Raw genomic sequence first — 27,904 nt, 5'->3', positions numbered from 1 at the left:
TTTCTTAATGATAAATTTTAAATGGCCAACGCATTTCATCTTAGTCAAATGACCAACGCATTTCAACTTACTAAAAGGACCAACTCATATCGATTTAGTAAAATCATTAATGCATTGCGACTTTGTGAAATTGTAGTCCTATATTTATTTGTAAAATTATTTGTAAAATGGCCAACACTTATGTACTTGTAAAATGACAATTTTTTACATACATTATATTAAACTGACCAACACGTCTCTGTTTCTCTGCAGTGGTCATGCTGACCAGGGCCCAGGACACTTTTTACTTCAACATTAAGCCCCAGAACAAAGAGGCCGTGGAGGGCACGGAGACGCGCCTGCACTGCGACGTCAGCGACCGGCGCCACATCTACTTCCAGTGGACGCAGGCCGGCAAGCCCATCGTGAACACCACTCGGAAGTACCAGGAGGACAGCAACTTGAGGATTCTGAGGGTCCTGCGAGGTCAGGACGAAGGGCCCTTCCAGTGTGTGGCCACCAACTATACCACTGGATTCTCGTTGCAGAGCCAGGAGGCATACATTACAATACGATGTGAGTACCTTTTGTTTTTTTGTAACAGAAGCGGTGAGCTAGGGGCGGGGGGGGGGATGAGCGAACATTTCTGTAGTTTGTACTCTACTGTCCCATTTCCTTTCTATGTACAGTTTACCTTTCTTCTCGAGTTGATGTTTCAACTGTCTACTTTTGTTTTTTTTTTGCACCAAGAATCAGATGTACAAAATCTGGCGAGAGAGAGAGAAAGAGATACAGAGAAAGGCAGAGAGAGCGAGAGAGTGAGAAAAAAAGAGAGTGAGAGAAAGAGAGCGAGAGGGAAAGAGAAAAAAGAGAGAGAAAGAGAGCGAGAGAGGGAGAGAAAGAGAGAGAGGGGAAGAGAAAAAGAGAGGGAGAGAAAGAGAGAGAGAGGGAGAGACAGAGAGAGGGAGAGAAAGAGAGAGAGAGAGAGGGAGAGAAAGAGAGAGAGGGGAAGAGAAAAAGAGAGGGAGAGAAAGAGAGTGAGAGAAAGAGAGCGAGAGAGGGAGAGAAAAAGAGAGATAGAGAAAGAGAGACATTGAAGAGGAGAGAAAAGATAGAAACCCACCTATAAGGAGAGAAAGACAGTGAAAAACAAAGGGGGGAATGAGAAAAAGATGTTAGGGAGAGAGAGATATATATATTGAACAAATAAATATTGCATTAAACAATAATGATCGATCGAATAAAAAGTGAGAATTCAGATCACGCATCTCCCCTTCCCCTCTAAACAAGAAAGAAAAAAATTATCTTCAAGCTTTCTTTTAAAGTCTCATAAAAATCTATATTCCAATTGCGGGAAAATGACCTCGACCAATGCTTGAGTTATCTGACCACTTGGCAAAGCGTTTTGTAGATCATTCATAATACTAAAAGGCAACAAGGAGCTAAGTAAATATGGCCCCAAAAGTCTACACCTGAGTTACTCCACTTCATGACATGACCTTGCCCCTGGATTGATGGCATTGTGTTTAAATATTTAGCTGTCAGTCGGGATATAGTGGAGCACCTTGAGGCAATATTCTGTTTGTGTGTGTGTGTGTGGGGGGGGGGGGTTGTTGTTTTTTTTCTTAAAGGAATCTTTTTTTTTTCTTCCTTCTTGCTTAATTTTTTTTTTAATTTATCGTCGCCAGTGGCGTGTTCATTAAGGCGGGTGCACCCAGGCATCACCATTTCGATCTTTATTTGTTTAAATTGAGATTATAGATTAGAATGCATTCATGAGAAATCAACACAAGGCAATGGCGCCCCATCAGCTCACAAAAATGAGGTCCACGGACATACCATAAGTAATGTCTCTGACGTCTGATCTGGCATTGACGGACATACCATAAGTAATGTCTCTGACGTCTGATCTGGCAATGACGGACATACCATAAGTAATGTCTCTGACGTCTGATCTGGCATTGACGAACATACCATAAGTAATGTCTCTGACGTCTGATGTGGCAATGACGGACATACCATAAGTAATGTCTCTAACGTCTGATCCTAGCAATGATGGACATACCATAAGTAATGTCTCTGACGTCTGATCTGGCAATGACGGACATACCATAAGTAATGTCTCTGACGTCTGATGTGGCAATGACGGACATACCATAAGTAATGTCTCTAAAGTCTGATCTGGCAATGACGGACATACCATAAGTAATGTGTCTAAAGTCTGATCTGGCAATGACGGACATACCATAATTAATGTCTCTGACGTCTGATCTGGCAATGACGGACATACCATAAGTAATGTGTCTAAAGTCTGATCTGGCAATGACGAACATACCATAAGTAGTGTCTCTAAAGTCTGATCTGGCAATGACGGACATACCATAAGTAATGTCTCTAAAGTCTGATCTGGCAATGACGGACATACCATAAGTAATGTCTCTAAAGTCTGATCTGGCAATGACGGACATACCATAAGTAATGTGTCTAAAGTCTGATCTGGCAATGACGGACATACCATAAGTAATGTCTCTGACGTCTGATCTGGCAATGACGGACATACCATAAGTAGTGTTTCTAAAGTCTGATCTGGCAATGACGGACATACCATAAGTAATGTGTCTAAAGTCTGATCTGGCAATGACGGACATACCATAAGTAGTGTCTCTAAAGTCTGATCTGGCAATGACGGACATACCATAAGTAGTGTCTCTAAAGTCTGATCTGGCAATGACGGACATACCATAATTAGTGTCTCTAAAGTCTGATCTGGCAATGACGGACATACCATAAGTAATGTCTCTGACGTCTGATCTGGCAATGACGGACATACCATAAGTAATGTCTCTGACGTCTGATGTGGCAATGACGGACATACCATAAGTAATGTCTCTAAAGTCTGATCTGGCAATGACGGACATACCATAAGTAATGTCTCTAAAGTCTGATCTGGCAATGACGGACATACCATAAGTAATGTCTCTAAAGTCTGATCTGGCAATGACGGACATACCATAAGTAATGTCTCTGACGTCTGATGTGGCAATGACGGACATACCATAAGTAATGTCTCTAAAGTCTGATCTGGCAATGACGGACATACCATAAGTAATGTGTCTAAAGTCTGATCTGACAATGACGGACATACCATAAGTAATGTCTCTGACGTCTGATCTGGCAATGACGGACATACCATAAGTAGTGTCTCTAAAGTCTGATCTGGCAATGACGGACATACCATAAGTAATGTCTCTGACGTCTGATCTGGCAATGACGGACATACCATAAGTAATGTGTCTAAAGTCTGATCTGGCAATGACAGACATACCATAAGTAATGTCTCTGACGTCTGATCTGGCAATGACGGACATACCATTAGTAATGTGTCTAAAGTCTGATCTGGCAATGACGGACATACCATAAGTAGTGTCTCTAAAGTCTGATCTGGCAATGACGGACATACCATAAGTAATGTGTCTAAAGTCTGATCTGGCAATGACGGACATACCATAAGTAGTGTCTCTAAAGTCTGATCTGGCAATGACTTTTTTTTCCACCGTGAGGCTTAATCTCTGTCAGTGGGCACCCTCGTTATTTATGTACCTCTATCATCTATCCTTCTTTCTTTAAATTAGGATACTTCAGCTTTTTTTAGCTTTTGACGTTAAGAGTGCCATTTCAGACCTTGCGATCCATGAGGCAGGTGATGTAAGGGTTATCTGTTTCTGTGACCCACGGTTTAAGAAGGTGTTACGCACAATGACAAGCCGTCTTTGATTTCCCCCAACTAATGTCAGGTGCCCATTGGAGCTGGGTGGATAAAGGATCCCGAAATTAAAGATCCCAGTCTTCCCCAGGATTTGAACCCGGGACCTTAGTTCGGCAGCCAAGCGCTTAGCCGCTCATTCACCATGCTTGCTATGCACTTTATTATTTTTTTTTTTTTTTTACCATGCCTGCTATGCACTTTATTTTTTTTTTAGGAAACCTCAGAATTTACGATATTCAATTTTAGCTTTATTTTTATAAATATAAGTACTTCAAAGATGCAACAAAAGAAATATTGCATTTTTAACCTTTATGTATTTAGTGAACAACATAAAAGTTGTTGAAGAATCTTTGCATAAATACAAACAATTTATCATATTTTGATGATATTAAAATTCTTTTTCATCACAAATCATAAAAAAAAAACAAAAAAAAAACTGGGAAACACGCTTAGACGAAAGTTTATTGCTTTTGTCATTTTAAGCAATTACCATGGGAAAGGAAAATGGTAAAGCCTTATTACTGAACATTATAGTCGCGAATCAAAGCCGGAGTTATTATGGCCGATGCCTTGGGCTAAAACGGTAAAGTGGAACAAAATGACATGATTATGAATAGCTTATTATTAATGTGTGTGTGTGTTTTGCAGTTTATTGATTTTTAAAAAAATCTTTTTTTTTTTGAAGTAACGTCTATATTGTATAAGAAGATAAGAAAAAATGCATTTCGTCTAAAATGCAGTATTTTAGTGTTGATGTTCTCTAGCTAAACTCTAGTGGTTCCTATGGGGCCCGAACATCTTCTCTTATATATGTATGTAAAAACAAAATACATTTAATTCAACACGACGTGATTCGTACAATTTATAGACTTAGTTAGAATTAGATCCTCCCGCGCCGTTGGGCGCAAGGGGCGGTAAGCTGTCTCCACAAAGAATTGTCACTGGCAATGTCTGAAGACTCTTCACACATCTGAAGTCCACTTCTCTGAGGCCTCCATGAAAGTGTGGCGCCAAGTTATACGAGGACGTCCCTGTTTGCGCTTTCATTGTATTGGCCCTCCGTGTCATCGCAACTCTTGGTATGCGTAGTTCATTTTGTCATAGAACATGTCCCACAAACCCCACACAGTAAAAGAGAAAACTTTTTTTTTTATTTATTTTGAAATAAAATAAAAGTTTTGACGCAAATCAAAGTATATTATTATTAACAAGACTTAAAATGACGCAATCAAAACATGTAGACGCAATTCAAAAGTGATGACGTAATCAGAGCATGGTGATGTCATACAAAATCTATCAAACATCTTTTAAGTCATAGAAAGTCAACAAAATATCTTTGAAGTCACGATAAGTCAACTAAACATCATTTAGGCCGTATAAAAGTTGAAACTAGAAAGCATTGAGTTAGATGACATCAGGACAAAGTCTAAACATCACTAGCTAGTGAAATGATGTCAAAGGGGTTTGATGGTGTCGTAAGTCATTGTTCAATCAACTTTGAACACGACAGGAAACGTGCTGATGATGACGGCACCCACAAACTCCACATTTACGCCCCACGCCCCACCACATCAACGTCCTGTTACCCCCCGCCCTCCCTCTCTTCGTCTTTCATCATATTTCATTTTTACTCCTTAACTCTCTCTCTCTCTCTCTCTCTCACTATCTATCTCTCCGCCTATCTCTACAAGTCTTCCGAAACCTGGGTTGAAAGTCACCTGGCATAATCAACAGAAGAGAAAAAAAAAATGACATTTTTCTATGATTTATAGAACATAGGTGGCTAGTTAACTGGATGTTCGTAGGGGGCTGGCAAGGGGCGGCGGAGACAAGGTGAAAGATGAAAGGAGACACGCAATCTTTTTTAAACTCACCCCCCCCCCCTTTCTCTACACCCCATGGCATAACCAACTCATTTCCATTCATACAAAACACTAAACAAAATTTAACTCGCTTCTGTTCTGCTGTTGCACTTTTTTTTTGTCTGCGTATGTAGACGTTAGGCTGAACAAAGTACCACTAAGGTCTAGTCTACATCAAATTATTGCGCACGATGTACTACTTAGTATCTGGAAAGAGGAAGATCACCATGAATTATTTTGTTGATTTCTTCAGCTGAAGAGCTGAACAAAACCAAACTCCTTTTGTTTCACGTTTCTGTTGGCTGGCGTGTTTGTTGTTCTGTTGAGTTCTTATGTACTGTTACACACCACACACACACGCACACATACACACATACACCCGCTTTACGCAGCAGGTAGTAGAGACATCTTTTAATTAAACCTTGACCTTATAATAAGCCCAAGAGGTCGAGGTATAAATGATGTTTTGGGTTGAATTATCAGTCTTATTTCATTGGATATTTATAGCTCTCTTCTCCAGTGTAGTCCACTATAACTGAAATCTCCATTCTCCAGTCAAAAGAAAATCCGCTACGAGGACAGACGCAGACGGCGAAAAGAAAATTTAATCGACCACCGGCGGACAATGGTTATGCTTGCCCTGGATGTGGCAAAATACGTAGGTCACAGCTGGGGCTGCGTAGACATGGGAAATACTGCATTCCTCATTAATCTTCCGACTCGAAGACAAGCCTTATTATTTTCTCCAGGGTTGATCACTATATCTGATATCTATGCTACAATGTTGATCAATATATCTAATATCTATCATACTTTCATTATCCTCTCTGTCTCGTCTCGAGAGACGCTCTATTCCCTTTGCAACTTCTTGTGTGACTAAAGAGGCCAATCCTTGATACACAGCTGCGGTCACAGGATGGGCATCTATAATCACCATGGGCTGTTGCATTTTCACCCTTCTTTCTACTACTGTTGTGTATGGCATCTGCAATCCGGGACCCTTCCTTTATACTCGCTCTCCATGTGGATCTATCCAGTTCCACTTTTCCCGAGCTGCTAGTGTCGATTTTGAAGAGCTTCATGTCGCGTTTGCTTACATCCTTATACCGTAAAAAAAAGTGAGCCCTACATAAAAATTAGGTCACTCTTCTGTGTACCTATGTTGTTGTACGACACTCTGTTCACCTGTCTACTTGTTGAAAGAAGGGCGTCATGGCTTTGGTGGGGGGGCTGGGGCGTTCACCCACAAACAGACTTCATCTTCCTAGCTGGGTGGAAAATAGAAAACAGAACTAATACAACGGACTACACACGAGCAAGGAAAATAAAGAATGTGAGCAGGGAAGGGAGTGGGGAGTGAGGGAATAGGGGCGCAGGGAGGAAGGGAAAAGTGAGTGGAAGAGGGAGGGATAAATTGAAATGAGTGGAGTCTCTATGCGATGGCAGCGGCGCCTCCACATCCATTACCAGTTTATTAACAAGAGGGTGGTCTATTGACTATTGCGTTTTTTGCTGTCAACCCCTTGTTATTTAGTTCCCAGGTAGCCTCCCCCCACCCCCGAACCAGCGCCCTCTGACACTCCATCGTAATGTAAACCTCCTAAAGTTGTTGGTTGTCCAATTGATTTCATCCAAATGTTGCCCTAAATGTTTTTTTTTCAAGAACTCATACAGAATCTTTCTCTTTTAGTAATGTCCTCTCTCTTTGTGTCTCTTACTCTAACTTACTTTCTCTCTCTTTGTGTCTCTTACTCTCACTGACTTTCTCTCTCTTTGTGTCTCTTACTCTCACTTACTTTCTCTCTCTTTGTGTCTCTTACTCTCACTTACTTTCTCTCTCTTTGTGTCTCTTACTCTCGCTTACTTTCTCTCTCTTTGTGTCTCTTACTCTTACTTACTTACTCTCTCTTTGTGTCTCTTACTCTCACATACTTTCTCTCCCTTTGTGTCTCTTACTCTCACTTACTTTCTCTCTCTTTGTGTCTCTTACTCTCACTTACTTTCTCTTTGTGTCTCTTACTCTCACTTAATTTCTCTCTCTTTGTGTCTTTTACTCTCACTTACTTTCTCTCTCTTTATTTGTCTCTTTTTTCTCTTTCTTTCTACCTCTCTCTCTCTTGCATTATATTTCTCTTTTTATATTTCTCTCCTTCTCTACCCGTCTCTGTCTCTGTCTCTCTCTCTCTTTCATCCCCATCTCTTCCTTCTCTCTCTCTTTTTAATTTCTCTGATTTGGTCTCTTCTATTTTATCTTTTTTTTTCTTTTCCTTCTCTTTTTTCTTTACTCCGTCTCTCTCTCTCCTCCACTCACAATTACACTTAGATCCACTCTTATTCCAATTCACTCACCCACAAACACACTTAGTAGACTTACACAGACAACATCCCTCGTCTCTCTTTCCTAACCTCATTTTTATCCCTGGGGAAGAGGGGGGGTGGAGGCTGTTATTTCCCCCCCCCCCCCATGTTTTTTTTTTTCTTGGCTGTAGCCCCAGACAACAGCTGCTGCTTTATCCGCCTTAACTGGATCCGATCCTTAGAGCGCCCTCATGTGAGCGGTAGTTGATTCAAGGGGCCTTGCGGTCTGTGCGCGTGTTTGTGCTGGGATATCATATTTACACAGCATCATACACCCCCGCAACACAAACCGCCGAGTTGGAATTAAAAGACATCTAATTGCTCCATGTCTACTTGATATACCTTCTGAGAATTCCGGGTGGGCCTTTGGATTCTTTTAGTTGTTATTATTATAATTATTATCATTGCAATGATGAGCTAAGGGTCATTCTCTGGCGCTAACAGGATCGTGGTTTCATATTTCATTGTTGTCTCCCTTAGCTTTGAAGAGTTGTCTTGTTTTATTTGACTCGTTTAAAAAAAAACTGAACTAATAAAGAGATGACCGTCAAGTTGTATCTCCGCATTAAAAAGATGACTTACACTCTATGTATCACAACATTGGATCTGTTGCAGTATTACCAGATTTTTGGGTCTTGGTTTTCTCGGCAGACGACTGACTTACTAGCCCCGTAGCTTTGAAACCCGGACACTTGACTGTTATAAAAATAAGAACTTATTGTCAGTCTCTGACAGGGTGTGGGTTCGGATTCATTCAATTCAAGCAAATATTTCTTAAAATAAATTATTACAATTATTATATTTGTGGAAATTTGAAAACATTCGTCCCGATTTCTTTTTACTGTTGTACATGTTTTGTCGGTTTTTATAAAGCTTGTAATAACTCAAGTCTGTCTGTCTGGTACAAATATTGTACACGTTTTTGCTCCCTCTTCTCATTCTCGGATCAAGTTGAAACTTTACACAATTATTTACTGTCGATGACAACACATTTAAGTACTAACCAGTTAGTTAATAAATTATTATTCATTAACTGTTTTTTCTTAACATATAAAAAGGGAAATACATCTTGCAACATTCAGAGATAATTACAGTAATTTTTCGGTTCTTTTTCTCCTAATGTAATTTTTAAAGGTTATTTTTTTTTTTAGTTTTACTTTCTTATAGGTATCGCCATGGGAAGGGTACGAAAATGACAGACTTTAAAAAGTTTTGATATGCACCCCTCCTTGGACGGCTAACGCTTCCGCCTATAACTTGCTGTACTAAACGACCTTGTCATGTTTGTAACCACTCGGTTCGTAATATCTAAAAGATGATAAAAAGTGCACTATTAAGTCATCAACCATGTTGTTGGTTTCTAATCCTCATTCCATATTTCTGTACTATCATGTTTGTAAAGGTTCAGGGATTAACACGCCAGCTGTCATTGTGGCACATTGGGTTTCATTCTTTGACGTGTACGAATTGACCTAGGTAATATTGATTAATATTATCTTTCCTTCCGAGCCGAGGTGCCGAGTTTAAATCTCAAGATGTCTTGACATTTCCAACTTCTCGATTTATAGGACGCCCCTGAGCCCTCCCAGCTCAAAAGGCGTTGTGCTTGCCACATGACATTCTCGTTAACCGTCTGTCAAAGAAACAGAAAAACTTTACAACATCTGCCCCAAAGATAGAAAGGAAGGAAAAGGAACTTACGTATAACAAAGCTTATATCAATTCACTCTGTCTGTCTGTCTGTCTCGTAATTCAAGTCCTACAACTTTTTGTACAAAAATAAAATGCATTTAAAAAGCGATCACGGTAACATTCACCTAGATACCCCCCCCCCCCCAAACTTTCCCCTCTAGTCCAGACAAGTGATAGGATCAAAGTGCATTGAGAAATCTAAAAGCATGAAATAGCTCTAAACTAAAACAGTTAGTAAAAAATATAAAGCGCACAGATTTATTACTGTTAGTCTAGAATAGTCTAGATTCTAGATCAATTACAAATTTAATAACATGAACGACCCAAACTAATTGATACATTTACACTTGATATACAATTAATTAATTATTATTTTTTTTTTAAACTTTATTACTACTTTTATTATTGCTGTTGCCCAGCTGCCATAAGACACCCAGCTAACAGAATTCAGCTGGAGTTACATCAACAATTAAGATATCTACGTCGGGACCCAAACGCGAGCCCTCTGACTAGGGAATGGAGGCGGTTGGGTTGCTCGGGGCGTAACTTTATGGGAATCAGTATTTCACTTTTAAATTTATTTTCGGTCATTTGCTATTGCAGAACACTAGAAGTGGCGTCTCTGGTCTCAACTAGTACCCTCGGGCTTGTTCGCCGCCTACTACAGTCAGAACATGGAGGGTTGTCAATGGTTCTGTTAGGGCGTGTTCATTCGTGGCAAGGCGCCCCGAGTGAATGCAATGTCGCGCGTTCACCTCAGCGTGACGTGCCACACTTTAACACCACCCCCTTCCCCAATACACACACACACGGACAGACACCCCCTATCGCCCGATAACAAAGAGCCGCCCCTGTTCTTTTTAACGCCCGTAATTGTTTCGCCACTTTTCAATTAACGCCTACATGGTTGAAGGGATGTTGGGAGGGGGGTGCTGTTACGGGGAAGTACGCCACAGTAAACACTCTGGTCCGAATGACGTAACTCACCCGCGTGGCAGACTGGACCTCCAAGGGATACACAGAAAAGGGGGGAGGGACTGGGGAATGTTCGCCAAAGTGAAATTGAGTTTCCAGAGGGAAGTAATCTCCGTGGAGCAACTGGTCACTCTTGATCTGTCCAACGATTAGGGGGAAAGCTGACCGTTGGACTTCCTAGTGAGGTGCTTTCATGGGGCCACGTTAACACGCAAAAATCCAATTAGCAGAAGTTACGCCCGGAGCTTTCCCAGAGAAAACACTTACCTGAGTGCCGCACCGACAGCTGACCCTGGCAACAAATGACCACTTTTATGGGTACTGACCAGTGTAAACAGTGGACTAATGTTAAAACGGACGCAGCAATCACTTCACTGACCACCTCGGGTTTCACAAGTAATGAAATCAAAACCTTGAGCTGTCTGCCCCAAAATCACGAAAATGGACGTGTATATTTAGATATAGGGGTTATTTCCCTTGGTGATGGAACATGTTTGTCCTGAATGTTTTCCCGTGTTAGGTCGTCGAACTAAATAAATAGAAATCTTTGTTCGTACGGAAAGAGTTTCTAGTTTCCTGCTTTACATGCTGTTGGGTTTACGGTCAATTCATGGAAGATTCTTTGATTACTTGACGATGTCCTGTACCTAGTGTTCACATTCTTTGGTTTACTTCTGATGAGTGTCTTGAGAAGCAGAGTTCATGAACCTTTATAGAGCATGGGGCAGGGGATGTTATCGATTGGTCATCTCCACTGTGGAGACTTACGTGTCTTTAATGACTTTTTAATTAGCGATGACGGCGTCATCTTGGTTTGTTCATTTGTACTGGACCCTGATGTAAGAGAGAGAGAGAGAAAGAGAGAGCAGAGCCGGGCTTAGGTAATTGTAGGTCCTAGGCAAAGTGAATTGGGTGGCCCCAATTGAAACAGCCAAATGAAAATAAACATTAAAAAAAAAATTACTCAATTCATAAAAATTCATAAAAAAACAACAAGAAGTAGTCTAACAAGTTGAACATTTGTCATTAAACCTTGAGAGATGGTCGAGACTTAGGGCTAGACTAGTAGACGTAGAGCCATGGTGCTCTGCTATATTTGAGATTTGATACAAATTTCGCAATGTTCTTAGACCTTTACGAGGCCCCAACCAATCGGAGGCCTTAGGCGGCTGCCTAGTTTGCCTATGTCTAAGGCTGGCCCTGGAGATATATATAGAGAGAAACAGAACTCGACAAGTAAGAAAGCTTACGCTAAAAAAAAAAAAAGAACTAGTGGTAGAAGTGTGTAAAGTTTGTCACAGAGGGAATTAACGCTTTGTACTCAGTAACTTTTATTATGTGTGTTAGTTTTCATTTAACGCACTAAACTAGTATTCATTTTTAAGCAGTCTACATTACTCTACATGTATATAGCTCATGTCCGACCATATGAAACTACAATAACATTAATCAAAAGCAAGTAAATATGTATGGAATTCAATATTCGAGACGCCCAGGAAATAGTTTTATTTAACATGGTCGAGATTAATTTCAAATTAATTCCAACACTTTGACATGACCTATTCATCTGACCTTTGACATTTCGCATTCTTCTTATGAATCGCCCCTCTCTATGGGCTCTTAAGCACTTCAGGCCTTGGCTCTTAAAGTCACGGTGGCTTTAACCCATTGTGTTGTAAGGCTACCTCTGTTCTTGCTGGGACCATTGTCCTTTTTTTTTTTTTTTTGTAGCCTTCTTCTGGTCCTATTGGTCTAGGTGGCCGCCATGCGTAAAATGCTTAATGCAAAGTAAACTGCGGGGCGGTCAGAGTAACAGAAGCCCCCCACAAAACATGTCCGAACTCGGCACAATACCATTTACTTTGAGCAGAGTGATTTCATCCCAGAACAAATAGTGCGTCAATATTTTCATTTCTCAAGGCGAAAGATCAAAGAGAAAGGTGTATGTGTGGACTCGATCATTGAACCGTTGATCTGAAACAGTTATGGCAACCGGAATTTGAAACTGTTGTCCTAAGCACTTACCCTCCCCTTTCTCTAGCCGGAATAGCGAGTGTCCAGACTGGTGGACATGTTCCAGGTTAATGGCCGCTTCATGAGCAATTATTGTTGACGGCGAATCCTTTCACACTAGAAAACAACACTGGCACCCATATTAAGGCACACAAAACCAACATTGCCACACACACTCACATATCCACACACCCACACTAACTGAACACTCACTCTACACATACAAACACTCACATCTTCAATTCAAACAAATAAATCTTGTCTTGTTGCTAGGACAAATACATACAAGCTCTAAGTTGACTCTACCAACAAAACTGAGACATCTACGAGATACTAGCCCTAAATAGATTCTGCCACTGTTTTCAGGAAACTAATTGGGATGTGTGGCATTGGATAGATTAGAAATATATATTTCCAAGTCTTTATTAATGATGAAAAAGACGAATTACTCCGATTTTACCGGAACACAGCGCACTGAACTTGCTATAATCCATAAAGATAGTACTTTTCTAAAAATATATAAAAAAAAACTATTTCAATAAATACAATAATAATAATAAAAAGGTAATGACTTAAATTTGGCACACAATTTTTTTTTGTCAACGGCCATGTTGTACTTGCATCTCATGATTCTTTGGTTTCAGCTTCTTCAAAGTGTCCTACGACCCAAACGTCCCTAGTAAGTTGTAGATAATCGATCTTTAAAACAAAACAAATAAATAAAGCCAGAAGCCGAATGACTTATACTGAAACTGAGACTGTTCATGTTGGACGCAACTGTCTTAGCAGCTGTCTTGAACTGGACAACCACTAGCTCGTATTGCCCCGGGGGTCAACACCAGATAAATAAATCAGTCGAAAGGGTTCGGTCAAGTGCTCTGGCTATGCCAGTCACATATGCGATCTTCCCCCCCCCCCCCCCGTCCCCTTTTTCCAGTGTGTATATTTGGTGAGCAAACACTACTTGTTATCCTGCTGGAATCACACACACACAAAAACACACACACACTCACTACCGCGCACTCATACAAACATACACACAACTAATTCACACACAACTACACACAAGATCTATTTTGCTTTCTTTTCTGATTCTTTCTATCCTAAGTGCCAGTCAAGATTTCTCTTTAAAGAGAGAAAATCAAAGTGTCAAGGTCAAAAGCATACGAATGGGTCTCTGACCAGTGATACGTGACGAGGGAAATAAAGAAATAAAAAAAATATATATAAAGGAAAGAATTACACATTTACAGTCATACTCTCAGTACTGTAAGATGTATTTACCTCTTTATATCAAAGATAATTTATGAATGACTACTACCTTTATTTATTGTTTATTTTTTGCATTGACTCATGTTTTGTTAGAACAATGAATTATTGTGCAATCCGAGAATGGGAAATGGGAGAAATAATGTGCACAAATCTAGTACCGAACAGAAGAGTGAGTTGGTATACGCTTTCTACGAAATAAAACAGAAGGATGGCGCGTATTTCCACTTGTTAAGGAAGCGTTAGGAAATGTCGAATGTGGCCAGGCGATACTTTACTGGCCAGAAGACAATGGTCAGAACGGAAGTGAGACATTCATCCTGCATTTTTGTTTCTTCCAGATCCATTTTGTACAATTTGAGAACCAATAGTTTTACTTCAGTCTATTGTTGTCTAGGTAACAAATGGGTAACTAATAAAGGAGATTTGATACAAACATCAAGTGACATACATTGAAATACTGTTAAATTGCTTACTTTTTTTTTTTTTCACAAGTGTAAAGCTTCATTTTAGCGTTCTTGACATTGTTAAGTTTATCGCAAAAATCTCCCATTTTGTTTTCAATGCCGGTTTTAGCATGTGATAAAAAAAGGCAGCGCTATCATTTCCTGTTGAATACACTTGTTCACCAACAAGCGCATGTTAGGACACGACGTTCTTTGGTATAAATAAATCATCCACTTGGTAGAATCATTTATTGATGTAGACAACATCAACGAATCGAGAATGAAAGATCCATTTCAAGATATCATTGACTTATTAGATAAATTATTGATCCCCCCCCCATCCGCTTCTATTCCGCCACTCTTTCTTCCCAAAGTCTTCTCCGGGTAACGGGACGTCCCGAGCGGGACACAAAACTTGTATTCTTCCATTTGGCAGACGAGGTGTAACGCGATACTTTTGGTAATTTGTCTGTCGTCTGCTGATGGATCGTCTGCTGAAAATAAGTTTCTTGGAGTGTGACGTCAGACGTAAACACAAAACTGATTAACTATGCGTCATTGACGAAAAGGAAAAGGCTAGAATGGAAAGGGGGGAGAGAGGTTATGGAAGGGGGGGTGTGGAGGTATCCGCAATTGTAATTGATGCAGCATCGATCTAACTGTGACTTTCATTACCTATGCAAAACAAAATGGGCGAACAGGATCTCCTAGACTTTGTCTTTGTTGACCTCACCAAAGTGTTTTTTTATAGAGCACCAAGGACTGGAGCCAGATTGGCAATTAGGATACATTTGTTACCAAATGTTAATTTGGCCAGATAAGACATTGGTTTTTCTTTTAATATTTATATTATAAATTATTGTAGACATATCACAGCCTCTGGCAATAGGTTTAAGATCTCTCTCTCACCTCCTTCTCTCTCTCTCTCTTTTCTCCCCCCCCCCATCCCTCTCTCTCTCTTTCACTCTCTCTCACAATCTTAAGTTTTCGCAAACAATTTGGAACCTGGATACCTTGACGATAAAATTTAAAACACAACAATGTATGGATAAATGAAGATTAGACAACAAGTATTCATGGTATGTTGTATATTGTATCATGTATATTGTATTATGTATATTGTATATTGTATGCTGTCTAGTGTATGCTGTCTTGTGTATGCTGTCTTGTGTATGCTGTCTTGTGCATGCTGTCTTGTATATGCTGTCTTGTGTATGCTGTCTTGTGTATGCTGTCTTGTGTATGCTGTCTTGTGTATACTGTACGTGGACTGTTTTTAATAAAGCGGTTGAAAAAAATGAGAGTGCAACGGACCGTGACGAGTGATGATGAGTCAATACATCCCTCAAAACATCCCACTCAACACACACACACACACACATCTCAGTGAAGAGATAGTGAGACTTGTGACAACATGGACCTGTCGCAACATTGTAACCAACACGTGATAGCAGCCATGATAGACTCTGCTTAGATAAAGATCGCCGAAGCCATAAATCAAGCCAAAATCCGAACACGGGAAAACATGGCTGCCGAGCACACCAGAACACAGCTGCAATCCTTACAAACGACCCTAGCTTTTAAGCATTTCTTTCTACAATCGCTAAGAACAACAAAAAATCTACACCAGAAATATTCAAGTCTCTTCGTATACTTAGAACGACCCAGCAGGACTCAATTCACCGCAGACATTTTATTACTCCCATACCTTCCCCCTTTTTCTCAGTCTATTTCATTTGAATCACTAGATGATTGCGGCGTAAAAAAAAATTACTTAGGTATCCAGTTCCTTTTACGCCACGCGTTCAGGTGGCAAAAATTATCGCGTAAAATTCGCGCCGCGAAGCTTCAGCAACAATGATTTCACCGCATGGGGCGCGACATGTTACTTGGTTCAAGGCTCTTGGTAAAGAGAAACACTGGCCTATATCAGTAACATAAAACCATTTAAGAGATTATTAAGACGATATGCTCTGTCTTGAAGTATCATTTAAAAAAATAAAAGACAAACTAAGATACAAACATCGTAAACTACTTTTCAACAGAGAGCGTATTCTTTTTCAACAAAGATCTCCAAAATGAGAGTCTGTTTGAATTCTGGGGATTATTTTTTTTTTTTTAATTTCTGGCTTATGCCTGGATTTTTTGTTTTAAACTTGTGATTATTACAAAGACATCAGAGCTGAAGTTATGTCTGGCATCTGTTGGGGGTGGGGGGGGGTCGCTTTAATCTGTTCGATGCGCAGACAAAACGGAAGTGGAATGAGCAATTGTTCTACCTCCTCTGGAAAAATTGCTATTTACAATGGTTAATGTTGAGATATGTGGCTGAGAGACCCAAACTGCCTGGATAACAAGGAGGCTCAAGTTCGAATCCCGACTCGACCAGAGCTGTGTTTTCTGAGCGCATAAAGGCAGCGCAAAAAACATTTCCAGAAACCCCCCCCCCCCGACACACTTGGAGTTTTAATCGGGTTTAGTGGAGAGAGAGAGAGAGAGAGAGAGAGAGAGAGAGAGAGAGAGAGAGAGAGAGAGAGAGAGAATGAGAGAAAGATAGCTTGTTGCCAAACAGACTCTGTAAAGACTTATACGTTAGCACTTGAAGTGCGAAGATAAATCCCACAACGACGGAACTGCGCACTAATACTCGTCAGAGAAAATGTTACGCCAAAGAAAAACGTTGTGCTATGAATTCAAGTCACTCTTCATTACTCCCAATGGACACTACACACACTTTGTTCGTTTGGGATTATGGACTAGATCTACTAGAATGTCTAATTTTGTCCTACATTTAAATATTTAAAAAAATACGTAGTCTCGTCTTCTGAACACATACAGTGGTTGAGCTACTTCTGCAAGTCGTGAACGCTTAGTCCTATGTAATTCCTAGTTTTACCCAAATGTCTTCAGTTTAATGGTAAAAAAATCTCCAAAGAAGAAATATGAACAAAAATACAAAGATCTAAATAAATGCTTTGCAGTTGGACTTTGTCTTAGAGCGCCATGCACCTGATGTTGGCCCACTTTTTCAGATCTACGTGTAAACATTTTGTGCATGACTTAAGACTTAGTGTCAGAATGAGTGTGGTGAGCCCTGTCAAGGGTGTTTTTAATATTTACTGTTTTTGTGACTTACATGTCATACCTTGTTTTATGTTTATTTGCGTGTGTGTGTCTGGAAATTCTGGAGTTGATGGTCACGTGACGTGTGTGTGTTTGTCTGGGTGGGTGTCTGTTAATGGGAGTGAAATGAATTATCTTAACCTAGGGTCCCTAATACTGTCATGTATAAGATATCATGATCTAGTTAGTTGTATGACATGCCTGAACTCGTCAATGGTTGTGTTGGCTCCCTTTAGTTTAGACGTAGAAAGACAATACTTCACCTCATAAAGCACTTTTTCATGTCAGCTGTAGAGCCCAATAGTCGAGAGACATCCCGGCCCACCTGCAACGCAGCTAAAGGTAGAAACATTTGCTTTGATGGTAGAAGAAACAGACATTTTTTTTTTTACTTTGTCTCGCTTTTTCTCCAGAGCTGAATGTCACATTGCTCTTTCGCTGTTCACAAAGCTGTCTGTGTCACCATCTCTAGTTACTTAGCGAGGTCTAGCCTCAAGGGCTATGTCTTCCCAGAAGTCAACATCCATGTCTACTGTTCTGAGGTACATTTGATTACATCTACGTAGAGGTGAGGTGGACCAGCTTTTTCTTGTGCAAGTTGGCCGTAGAATGACTTAAGGAATTCGTTGGTCCTACTGCCAAACACAAACTGACCCTCGCTCTGTCTGTAGGGGAAACACAATGACGGAGATCCTTGTATCTCTTTTTTTTTTTTTTAAAGTTATTAACATTCATCCGATGAGTTTGAAAGTGTAAGAGAGAAGTACTGTTGTGTGCGTGTGTGTGTGTGTGTGTCAGTGTGTGTGTGTGTCAGTGTATGTGTGTGTGTGTGTGCGTGAGTAATTCGTGTTTGGTTTCGCTTCGTGGTGTAAGCCGAACAGATGCTGCACCTAGACTTCAACTGTTTCTGATGCAATGCTTCAATTTGGCAGATGATCCCAAGCTAGAGCAGAGCGCGCCAAAAAGTGAAGCTCTAAGAACTCTTTAACTTCTTGTAGTATTTTACTAACGCTTAACTTAAACTTAAACGACACTAAGACACCATATACTCTACATTTCCTTCACGGTATACAGCAATCACACACAATCACGCGCACACGTGGTCATAGAGTAAAAAGTGCCTATAAACGGTAATGTCTATAATTTCTTACACATAAAACTCGTATAAAACGAGACTTCTCGCGCTTGTCTGAGCTCTGTCTCCCCCCCACCTAGTTTTTAGTATTATGTGTCCTCTCCTCCCCCCCCCTTTTTTTTTTTAAACGCTAGCACCTCATCAGATTTCTCTCGATCTCGTCTCGTCTCGTTTATGATACAGTTACACGAGATCTGATTTCACAAGCGACATTAACCGTCACATTTAATACACATATTTCATCTCAAAGGTTTTTTTTTCTCTCCCCCCTCTGACCCTTCTCATCCCTCCCCCTTCTCTGTACAGGCTGTACATTCAGCCCTACTCCTCTCTTCAATCTCTTCCTAACCTTAACCTAAACACTTAAGACATTTGAACCTATACTCTTAGTGACGCTCATGGCGCTGGGACTCAAAGTCTAAACGCTTGGGGACATTAAGAGTCTGCCCCGTGAGCCCAAGGGGTGGGTGGGAAGGTCATACTAAGGAAGACACCGAAAAGAACCCCAGCAGAAAATTAAAAGCTCGAGAGTCACTTTTTTTTTTCAGTTCTGCATCATTAAATAGGTGCTGACCTGGAAGTACAAGAACACATTATTTATCATCTCGCATTGGAGAGTTCCATCTATGGCGGATATCTATAAATAGCTCGTAATTTTAGGTGTTGATAAGCTATGTTTATTAAATAGCATATGATAATGTTTGTGTACTTTTTATCACTGTAAAATCTCATTTTCAAGCTCCTTTATTTTTTTATATTCCAATGAAAAATAAATATTTATTTAGCTAGTAACAATGATCGTTGCATTGGGCGTCCTTGACATTATTTTGTTTATTTATTTCAAAAGCTTCCGCTTTTAATTTTTTCACGACTTTCTTTAGGTTCCATTATATCGCCCCGCATTTCTTTATATCGCTTGTCTTGTTTTTTTTTTTCAATGTTACTTTATTTTATTGCTTCAAACTTCATAATTGTAAACTGGATTCTAAAATTTGAAATCTAAACAAAGAGGAGATTACTGTGTTTAAAATTTTTTTTTCGGGGAAACCCCCAATGCTATTAAAAGTTAAAATCCTATTTCGGAGAATGATAGTTTAGCCTCGTGCATTGTTGAATGTATAGTTAGTCTTATATGATGTCCAGAGGAGTCCAAAGTGAGTCAACTCTGGTTACATATCAGGAGCTGGTGATCTTTCATCAATCTACAGCACACAATGCTACGTTCTTCCATTTTCCAAAAGTATGGGCTATTTGCCAACTTTGGACCCAGCAGCAGCGTGGAGAGAGAGGGGGAGAGAGGTGATGTGAGGACAGTAACTTTCAGACCAAAGCCCAGGCTTTCATCTCATCAAATTGAAATGGACATACTTTTCTTCCTCTGGAAAAAAGGGTTGACCTTCAAATGATTAAAGGTCAAAACTACTGTTCATCCTTCTGAAAATGTACGCCCAGAGCTAAAAATCGTCTTATGTTCAATATTTTTTTTTCGGTTATTATGTGGCATAGTATAGTTTTGTTTAAATTTGCTGCTTTTTTTTGTTTTTGTTTTAGATCTAAATATAACCTAAAATTAGTTTCTTTAGAATTGCATACGTAAAAATTAAAGTTTCTTATAGCGTTCACTTTGTTCCTTTCACATTCCTTTCTTCTACTAACATGTTTTGAATGTGTTGCCTTCTTGTTTCTTAAAGATTAGTATATCCCCCCCCCCCCATCTATTCACCGTATCGAACGGCTATAGAGATGGGGCGCTCGTTTCGAGAACTGGTTAATTGAAGGTAAACAGGTACGTGACCTGCGCCCCCACCTCACCCATGCACCATTCACTCTTTGTGGCGTACTTATTGACAAGCACCCGGTGACTGGGCGCCGAGGTCTTCCAGATTTAAAATACACGAGATGTTCCCCCCTATATCCCACCATAGAATGCAAAACAAAAGTTTAACACTGGACCGTAGCGTTCACGCTTTCTCATGTAATGTTTCTTTATTGGAAACCCCCAGAAGAATGTATTTAATCCAAGGTCTATGTTTACTTTCATTTAAGTCGAACAGGGCTTCGCTCGGACACCTTTTTTTAAAATTCGAAATAAGTATTATAAGGTCTGAATATATGTCAAATATGTCGAATGTACAAAAGTCTGTAGCAGATTGTAAATAACGCAGAACCCCTTCATTTTACATCTCATTTCTTGCTCAAAGCTAGCATGAATGGGGGATAGTAATATATTGAAAAATGTATAGGAGCTATGGAATGGGTTGGTGGGGGTTGGGGGGGGGGTTAGGTATTCTTTGCGTTGACGCCCGTTACTTTGAATGGAGAACTAAACGACTAGTGCAGGAAATACGGGACTTAAAGCGAAAAACGAAAAAGCTTGGCCCTGGATGTGATTGACAGTCTAACCTGATGAAGAGCGATGCATTTTAATTAGTAAACTGATAAGAGTTCAACTTCTTTAGAAATCGTTATTAGATCTTGTGCAGTCGGGAAGATGATTGTTTTGTTGTATTATGGTCAGGTGTAGGTCTCAGAGGTATTCATGTCATTTATACACAGAACGTATGAATGACATGTGACATTTGACTGACACTCTGTGCAGATTGGGTCGTTGAATGCACAATGTTTTGAGTGTTATATAGGAAGTGTGTGTATGTGTGTGTGTGTGCGTGTATGCGAGGGGGTGTCGCTAACAAAGAATTGAAAGAAATGGCCGGAAGAGAAAGTCTACAGAAGAGCAAGAGTTGATTTTTTTTTTTGTAGACTTTGAAAATTGCAGAGTAAACAGAAATGTAAAGATTTTAAAAAAGTGACAAGTTTCTTATAGGGTTCAAGATAACGAGGTCCTCAAATTTCGGGTGATTTGAAGGGTCAATGTCATTGGTCAACCATATCACTTATGCTGAGTTATGAATAGTTTGTCACAAGTATCGGAACTTGTAGAAATCGTCCTAAGGTGCTTCGGATAATAAATGCAAGGTCCTGAAGACTCCCCAAAGCGAAATTGTCTCGACTGAATGTTTTTACAATTTCATAGCAGAACAAAGTTTTTGAAGCGCCTTTGTTAAGATCGTTGTTCATCCTAATCAATAGAAAGTCCATTGTGATCCATTGTCCATTGTGAGCTCAGGTTACAAGGAAGATTTGGAAACTGCTATGAATTATTTAAGGTACATAGTCATGATTAGGATTGGTATGTTAGACGGTGTGATAGACGGTATTATGTGCCATTAGCACGAATACTTATCAACTTTGGAACATACCACAAGAACCATCATTTGACTTTGCTGTTGACTTATACTATTAATTCATACATCTTAATGATTCCCCTTATATTAAAAACCTCAGAACAGCACTTACAAAGCTCAACAACAACAGCAAAAAAAACAATGGATACCAGCTCACATACAACTAGCAGGAAATGAGAAGGCTGACACACTCGCCAAGAGTGGGAGAACAAACTCACAAGTAAACTCTGCACTCTATCCAGAAGAAATGAAGAAATTAATTGTAGATAAAATAAATGAGAAATGGACGAGCTCCCATCCAAATCACAAGAAAGATGATGCTTACTATAAGCTATCCCGACAAGACCAACGTCTAATCTTTCGACTCAGGACCGGACACAACAGAATGCGACAACACATGTTCGGGAAGCTCAAAATTGGAACCAGTGAAATCTGCCCATGTGGAGTATCACCAGAAAATGCCGACCACGTCCTCCAAAACTGCTCTCTCTAAAGAGGCCCGTATAAGACATTGGCCCCAAATCACCCCAATAGAAAGAAAACTATATGGTGAGCTCCCTGATTTGGAAACCACTGCGCAGTTCATCTCATGTATTGGTCTAGTCATATGAAAACTCCAACATAACAATGAGAACGATGATGAAGAAGAAGAAGAATACATCTTAACTAGTAAAATTATTCCGTTATATTTAAGACTGAAGAATTACATAAAAACATAATTTTATATAGTAAAGTATTTTTACATTGCTTATAAATGTTATAGTTTTATTAATGTTATTATTATTTGTTATTACTATTACTGAGACTAATACGTAGGAATTTAATAAAACGATAAACTCACAATTGAAGAGTTACATTCTTTTCAAAGACTTCATACTATATGAAACATGGCCTCCATCAGTTGCAGAACAGCAGATCCACTATTTCCACGCTGCAGATGCATTCAAAGGAACAGGAAGTGTCAATACCGTTAGGGAACAGCGGCATCGCTGGCTCTACCCGGGTGTAGCACTATTTGTGGCAGGCTCTACCCGGGTGTAGCACTATCTGTGGTAGGCTCTACCCGGGTGTAGCACCATTTGTGGCAGGCCCTACCCGGGTGCAGCACTATTTGTGGCAGGCTCTACCCGGGTGTAGCACTATTTGTAACAGGGTCTACAAGGGTGTAGCAGTATTTGTGGCAGGCTCTACCCGGGTGTAGCACCATTTGTGGCAGGCTCTACCCGTGTGTAGCACTATTTGTGGCAGGCTTTACCCGTGTATAGCACTATCTGTGGCAGGCTCTACCCGGGTGTAGCACTATTTGTAACAGGGTCTACCAGGGTGTAGTAGTATTTGTGGCAGGCTCTACAAAGGTGTAGCACCATTTGTAGAAGGCTCTACTATGATATAGCACTATTTGTGGCAGGCTCTTCTAGGGTATAGCACTATTTGTGCAAGCAGCATAGTTTTGAATTCAGACTTTTCCCTCTCCTAAGTGGATAGCCAGCCAAGGCTAACGAGCCCCCTCCTGCGCCTGTACTCGCCTTTGCCCCTTCTTCTGTCACTGATAACAATTCCATTCTATACCAATACTGACAACGTATTCGATTAAGAAGGTTAAGGTTGAGTACTATGTTTCACATGACTACTCCAAACCAGTTGTGACCTGGATATTTTTCCGCATCTCGTGCAAACAAAGCCGTTGTGCTAATGTGGCTTACATCGATTTCTTATTTTACTCTTTTGATAAATATCCAGAAATTTATTTTAAGAACGATACATATCAAAAGGTTTTATGTAAAATTATGCAAATTTAATTTGAAACATTGAAATTCATACAGTCAACAACAACAAAAAAATTCTTGTACAAAAGCACATTTGGGCCCGTATTGGTCGTGGGCCCTTTCGCGCCATGGTTGTCACGCCCCTGATAGATAGATAGATCTAGGTCTCCGTGACACTTTCTCTGCGTTGCGAGTCCGTTATCTAAATTTACTTTAACTTCGGGGGGAGGGGGGGGGTCAGGATCATGCCAGGATGGCAATGACCAAAAAAAAAAAAGTCTCACCTGAAAACACAAAGCCTCAGTCTTTGAGTGCTCACTTTCTGCAGACGATGTATTCTATTGGACTGTGTTTAGTTAGCCTTTAGTTAGCTCATGTCTGTAGTCAGCTGATGCGCTGTGTTCCTGATCTGACCAGTCTGGGTTTTTACACTCGGACTTTGAAAAAGTTTCTTTGTCGATCCGTAATTATCTGTAGACCTATCTACATTTGTTTTTCCCTCTGGATACATATATATTGACAATTAAAATCTTATATCTGTTAATGCTAAAAAAAAGTATGTATAAGTTGATAATGTTATTGCCTATGGGGACTTTTAAGGCGTGTTTATAAAATGAAATGTCATGTGGTTAAGGTTGGCACAGATATGTAAATAGGAAGTTTTTACTCTGTCTGTCTGTCTGGTCAAACGTTTGTACACGTCATTTCTCCCACACCCAATCTCGGATCACGCTGAAATTTTGCACAATTATTTCTTTTACCTGACAACACAAGAATCCATTTTTAAAAAATCAATTAGTTAAATAAATATTGGTAATTAATTATTTTATTTGATATGTCAAACAAGGGAAAGAACTTGTACTTGGCTGAAGTGGCGGTATAAGCTGAATTAGTCCCCTTTATACTTCTTCGTCTGAGTCTGAGTGAATACTAACACGAAATACGACGAGACTATAGAAAAAGAAAAAAAAGAAAACTATACAATGTTCCATGTTCCTAGGCTTGAGAAGCTTGAGAAGGCTTGAGCCATGAGTTTGAATTCAGGTCGTTCCCCCAACTTTTTTTTTTAACTCTTTGACTGCTGTGTTTTGTTTTCAAAAAAATGCTACTTTTTTAAAAAAAATAAGAAAATGTTCCAAACATGGCTAAAACAAAAATTTATTGTTTAAGTACCAATGATGCTATAGTAACAAATTTGGTATCAAAGTAAAGGTAAATGAATGGAGAATGTGAAAATGTAAACATCTTTCTATTTAAATATAAGATACAAATTATAATCTAAATAATATGACACTCAGAAAAAAAAATGGATGCCAACTTTAGAACTTTTGAGACCTAAATTTAGATTTTGTTCTTTGTATTACTGTTGAAACAGCATATTTAGACTATTTACAGCATTTTCAAAAAGAAATGTGATAAAACAGTCAATAAAAGATGATGAATCATTGATTATATTATTATTTTTACCTTGTTTTTTAGTCAGAAAAAAAGTGAAAATTATTGCGCTTTTCATTACTACCAATAACAATAGATACCAGTACTAAATCTATCAACCAAATGCACTCAAATATTATGTACATTTGAATCAATGGGATATAGATCTAGATTTGTCTTCTTTTTATTTGCATAGAACATCTTTCATTCTAATACTAGACCAGTGCAAGACATAGGCTAGCGAGAGATCAAAGCCTAAATCTCTAACTAGATGAAGGACAATAAAAATCCTAATTCATTTTACCTAAGATTTAGACATCAAATAGATCATTATTACTGTTCCTTTGTGATATTTTCAAAAAGAAATGTGATAAAATAGTCAATAAAAGATGATGAATCATTGATTATATTATTATTTTTACCTGTTTTTTTAGTCAGAAAAAAAAGTGAAAATTATTGCGCTTTTCATTACTACCAATAACAATAGATACCAGCACTAAATCTATCAACCAAATGCACTCAAATATTATGTACATTTGAATCAATGGGATATAGATCTAGATTTGTCTTCTTTTTATTTGCATAGAACATCTTTCATTCTAATACTAGACCAGTGCAAGACATAGGCTAGCGAGAGATCAAAGCCTAAATCTCTAACTAGATGAAGGACAATAAAAATCCTAATTCATTTTACCTAAGATTTAGACATCGAATAGATCATTATTACTGTTCCTTTGTGATAAATTATGGATTTAGAATAGTTTTATATTTTACTTTTATTTAGTAGTAAACCTTTTGGAGTGCAACTTGAACCAGTATAGTGATGGTGATGATTTTTACCAAAAAAACAATACTAAAAAAAATTGCTAGAAAATATACCAAGAAAAGGCCCAGCATGGTGGATGAATATTGGATTTAGATCTGCCATTTCTGTTGTTTTCATTTATCTAAGGGTTAGATCTATAGGAATCTACAAAGGATGGCTGCCTGGTCGTGCGGTTTGCGCGCTGGACTGTCGTTCAGATTTATCGATGGTCCCGGGTTCAAACCCTGCCCGCTCCCATCCCCCGTCGTCCTGCGGGAGGTTTGGACTAGGAAGTAATTATCTTCAACTCTGAAGGAACATCCGAAACATGTAAAACATTTTACAAACAAGGTGTAAAGATAAAAGCATAGATCTAGTCAACCTTGATCTACATTCAAGACCTAGCCCTAGTCTAAGGCTAAGGCCTAAGCCTAAGCATATAAGGCAATACTAGATCTAGATCTAAATCTAAATGCTAATAATGTCCAAGTCTGCTTCATCCTATGCTAAATCCTGATCAAGATCTTCATTATTACAATTCATAGAAGTATAAATAAAACAATAATAAAGCTTCTTCAGTAGTAAACATTGTGGGTGTGTCTTGGACAAGCATAGCCATGATGTTGTAGATTTTTACAGATAAACAATACTAAAAAAAAAAAAGAAAATGGGGAAAAAATGCCCACAGTGGATGATTATTTGATGTAGATCTACCATTTCCTTTCTTTTTATTTACCAGAAGCTTAGATCTAAAGATATATCTAGATCTAGAGTCCAAGTCTAGAGATAAAAGCTTAGATCTAGTCAATCTCGATCTACAGACTACACCTAGCCTACTGACAATAATAGATTTAGATCTAAATACTAATAATATTATAATATAGTCAATATAGATATAATCATATAAATACGCTAAATTTAGACCTACCTGAATCTAATCTAGATCAAATTCTTCATTATTACTATTTATTTGTGATAATTTTTAGAATAATTATAAAGTTTCTTCAGTAGTCAACATTGTGGGTGTGTCTTGGACTAGCGTAGTCATGGCGACGTTTTTTTACATTGTAAAAAAAGTAATAAATAAATGTCTAAATAAAGCCAAAAGCTTCTAATTTCTATGTAAACAAAGGATGAAGAACTCTTTTATAAATTAAAAATAGTTCCACTGTTGTTAGTTAAAATTTTAAATTTAAAAATGCAACGAAACAAAGGTAGGGTAAGAACGTCTATGGGATAGACGTTCCGTGCGTTTAGGGCAGACAGACCGTCTATGGGATAGACGCTCCGCACTCATTGAGTTAAATTAGTCTAGATCTTTTAAAAATTTAATGCCATGACTGATCCAAACTAATTGATACATACAACTATGCCTAATGTAAGCTTTTTTTTTTTTTTTAATATTTTTTTTTTCTCAATTTGCCTTCAAGTAACTTCGAATTTCTACCCAAACAAGTAAATATTTTAATTTTTACTCAAAGGATTAAATTATTGTATTTCTTAAATTGGAGCTCTTCCACTTCAACCAGGGTGTGCGGCGTACAGTTGGCTATTGAGTCATCAGATTCACTTCTGGCTATATCAGGACATATTGACCAGCCCATTCCATTGTAACCAGCGACATGATCATTACTCTTTAGTTTCGATTTTTTGTTTCAGCCGCGGACCAAGTCCTGAGTTTGAGGTGAATGTATTAGACATACAGCATAAGTGTTGCATCATGTAGATTATAGCTTGGTCATTGTGCTGACAACAGGATATTATTGTAAAAACTGTTGGCCAAAGCAACACGGGAGGTCTACTTCACCTGTTCTAATGAGTTTCTGATTTTTTAAGTGGTCCAATCCATGCAGATATATTTAGAGATCTTTTTTTTTGTGTGTGGTGTTTGCCAAGAAACCTGGACCATATTGCCTCATTAAGTATTTCCCTTGTCCTGGTATCACAGTTAGTAGATTTCATAGACAAACAGGTAAAAGAAGAATGTGTTTTTTTAGTGAGATCTATGTTCCCCCCCCCCCCCATGCCTTCTACTT

At 39.0% G+C, this 27,904-nt stretch overlaps 1 protein-coding gene across 2 annotated transcripts in view; it reads left to right on the top strand.

Moving 5' to 3' along the window:
- The window catches only part of LOC106066198 (inactive tyrosine-protein kinase 7-like), a 224,050-nt gene that overhangs the window by 54,064 nt on the left and 142,082 nt on the right, over positions 1–27,904 (top strand). For both annotated transcript variants that reach the window (XM_056022222.1, XM_056022223.1), the window contains exon 2: positions 253–555. In XM_056022222.1, coding sequence (XP_055878197.1) covers positions 253–555 — 303 coding nt within the window. The remainder of the gene's footprint in view (positions 1–252; positions 556–27,904) is intronic.

The sequence above is a fragment of the Biomphalaria glabrata genome, chromosome 3 (genome assembly GCF_947242115.1).
Source record: "Biomphalaria glabrata chromosome 3, xgBioGlab47.1, whole genome shotgun sequence".
Lineage (NCBI taxonomy): Eukaryota > Metazoa > Mollusca > Gastropoda > Planorbidae > Biomphalaria > Biomphalaria glabrata.
Note: the sequence above shows the minus strand (reverse complement) of the source record. Positions and strands in the feature narration are given on the sequence as shown.